Genomic DNA, 1,579 nt, shown 5'->3' on the forward strand with positions numbered 1-1,579 from the left:
TGGGGAGGGTGGGTGGGTGGGGGGTGTTCACTTAGTTCTTGTCAAACACCATCTGCACTTTGTTCTCTCCGCCCGAATTCGTTTTTTCTTTATTATAACAAACCAACTTTTCACCTATTTTGTGTGCATATATATTTGCTTCTTCATCTCCCTCATTATCATACTGCATTTTCTCTTCATTTATTTGAATCAAGAATTCATTTTTCTTCGTGGGGTTTTCTAGATGGCTGCTATTATACAAGGAATTGGTGCTGCTACTGCACTAACCTCAGCCAGTTCTTTGGACACCAAGAAGGCATTTTTCTCCAATTCTCGCAGATCTTTGTCAGGTTTGTTGCAAAGTTTGAATCTTTAGCTAGTATTTGAAATGGGGTTTTGTTAGAATTGCTTAAATTTGTGTTATTTTTTTATTCTTGGTTTATCTGATCTTTGTGTCTTTTGGGTTGTTTTTGATCTGTATAAAGTGTTATTTGGTCTATTTAAAGAATTTTTTATATTTCATTTAGTCATAATTTCAATCATTTGATGGAATTTTGTGGTTTAATTTTGATGCATGTTGTTTGTGTAGTTGGTGCAGAGAGGAAAGGAAGGACTTTTGTGGTTAGATCTGATGGGGGTTTGAGCTATGGTTTGAATGGACGTGGAGGAAGAGCTGAACAATTAATTACTAATGCTGTTGCTGTTAGTATTCTTTTACTCCCTATTTAAGATTGTGTATTTATGTATGCATATAATCATATACTAGCAGAAATGTGCAGAAACTGGTACATCATCGATTTCAATTTGTTTGTCTGGTTTTAACCTGCACGTAGTATTAAAAAGTAAAGAATACTTTTGAATATTGTGTCCTTAATTTAAAGATATGTAGAATCTATCAAAATGCCTTTTAATCTTTTTGGTCTTATGGAAAGTTAAATTAAAGAGTTGCTAAAAAGTAAGAAAGATCCATTCTTTTTGAAACGGACTTTTCAAAAAATTGAACTACATAGCAAAAACAAATTGAGTAAATGTTATTGTTTTAGACTTTGAGATTTGGTGTTGTGTGGCTGAATATTTTATATACCATGAACCACACACTTTAATCATTTATCATGATCACTCCAAACATGCGCAAACTTATTGCCAAATGTCTCTTTAATTCTTTTACAGACTAAAGAAGATACTGCTGCAGCTTCTACTTCATTAAAGCCAGGGTATATTTACTTCTCTTCTGAGTTGTACACACATACAATGCATACATATCTCTACAGTTCAAATTGCTTTCTTGTAGTTGCCACTTCATTTGTCTCGTAATGTTTGTCTTCTAGGTCTCTAATCATCACTTGATTTGTCAAACTTCATGTCCAAGGTGTAGTTTTCTTGGCTTGATAAGATTTAGTGGAAGCTGATAATCTTGACGGTGTTTTTAAAAGGGAATAGAAAAAATAATAGCGTTTGCTGTTTTGCTTCAGATGATGTTATTTCATCCTGCTATGAACACGTCTGATTTTCCTCTTTGTTCTGCATTGTGATAGCGGAAACAAAGTAAGGAGAATGATGGTGGGAGTGATATGATTTTTGTATTTGGATTAGTACGGGG

The 1,579-nt window shown here is 33.8% G+C and overlaps 1 protein-coding gene across 2 annotated transcripts in view; it reads left to right on the forward strand.

Moving 5' to 3' along the window:
* The first annotated feature begins 30 nt into the window (after positions 1-30).
* The window catches only part of LOC107018007 (pyruvate dehydrogenase E1 component subunit beta-3, chloroplastic-like), a 4,798-nt gene continuing 3,249 nt past the window's right edge, over positions 31-1,579 (forward strand). Inside the window, exons 1-3 of one of the 2 annotated variants that reach the window (XM_015218340.2) lie at positions 31-329; positions 569-681; positions 1,150-1,193. In XM_015218340.2, the coding sequence (XP_015073826.1) occupies positions 224-329; positions 569-681; positions 1,150-1,193 (263 nt within the window). In that variant the 5' untranslated portion in view covers positions 31-223. The remainder of the gene's footprint in view (positions 330-568; positions 682-1,149; positions 1,194-1,579) is intronic. The other variant, XM_015218341.2, reaches the window with a different exon arrangement.

This window comes from Solanum pennellii, chromosome 4, assembly GCF_001406875.1.
Source record: "Solanum pennellii chromosome 4, SPENNV200".
NCBI classification, from domain to species: Eukaryota; Viridiplantae; Streptophyta; class Magnoliopsida; order Solanales; family Solanaceae; genus Solanum; species Solanum pennellii.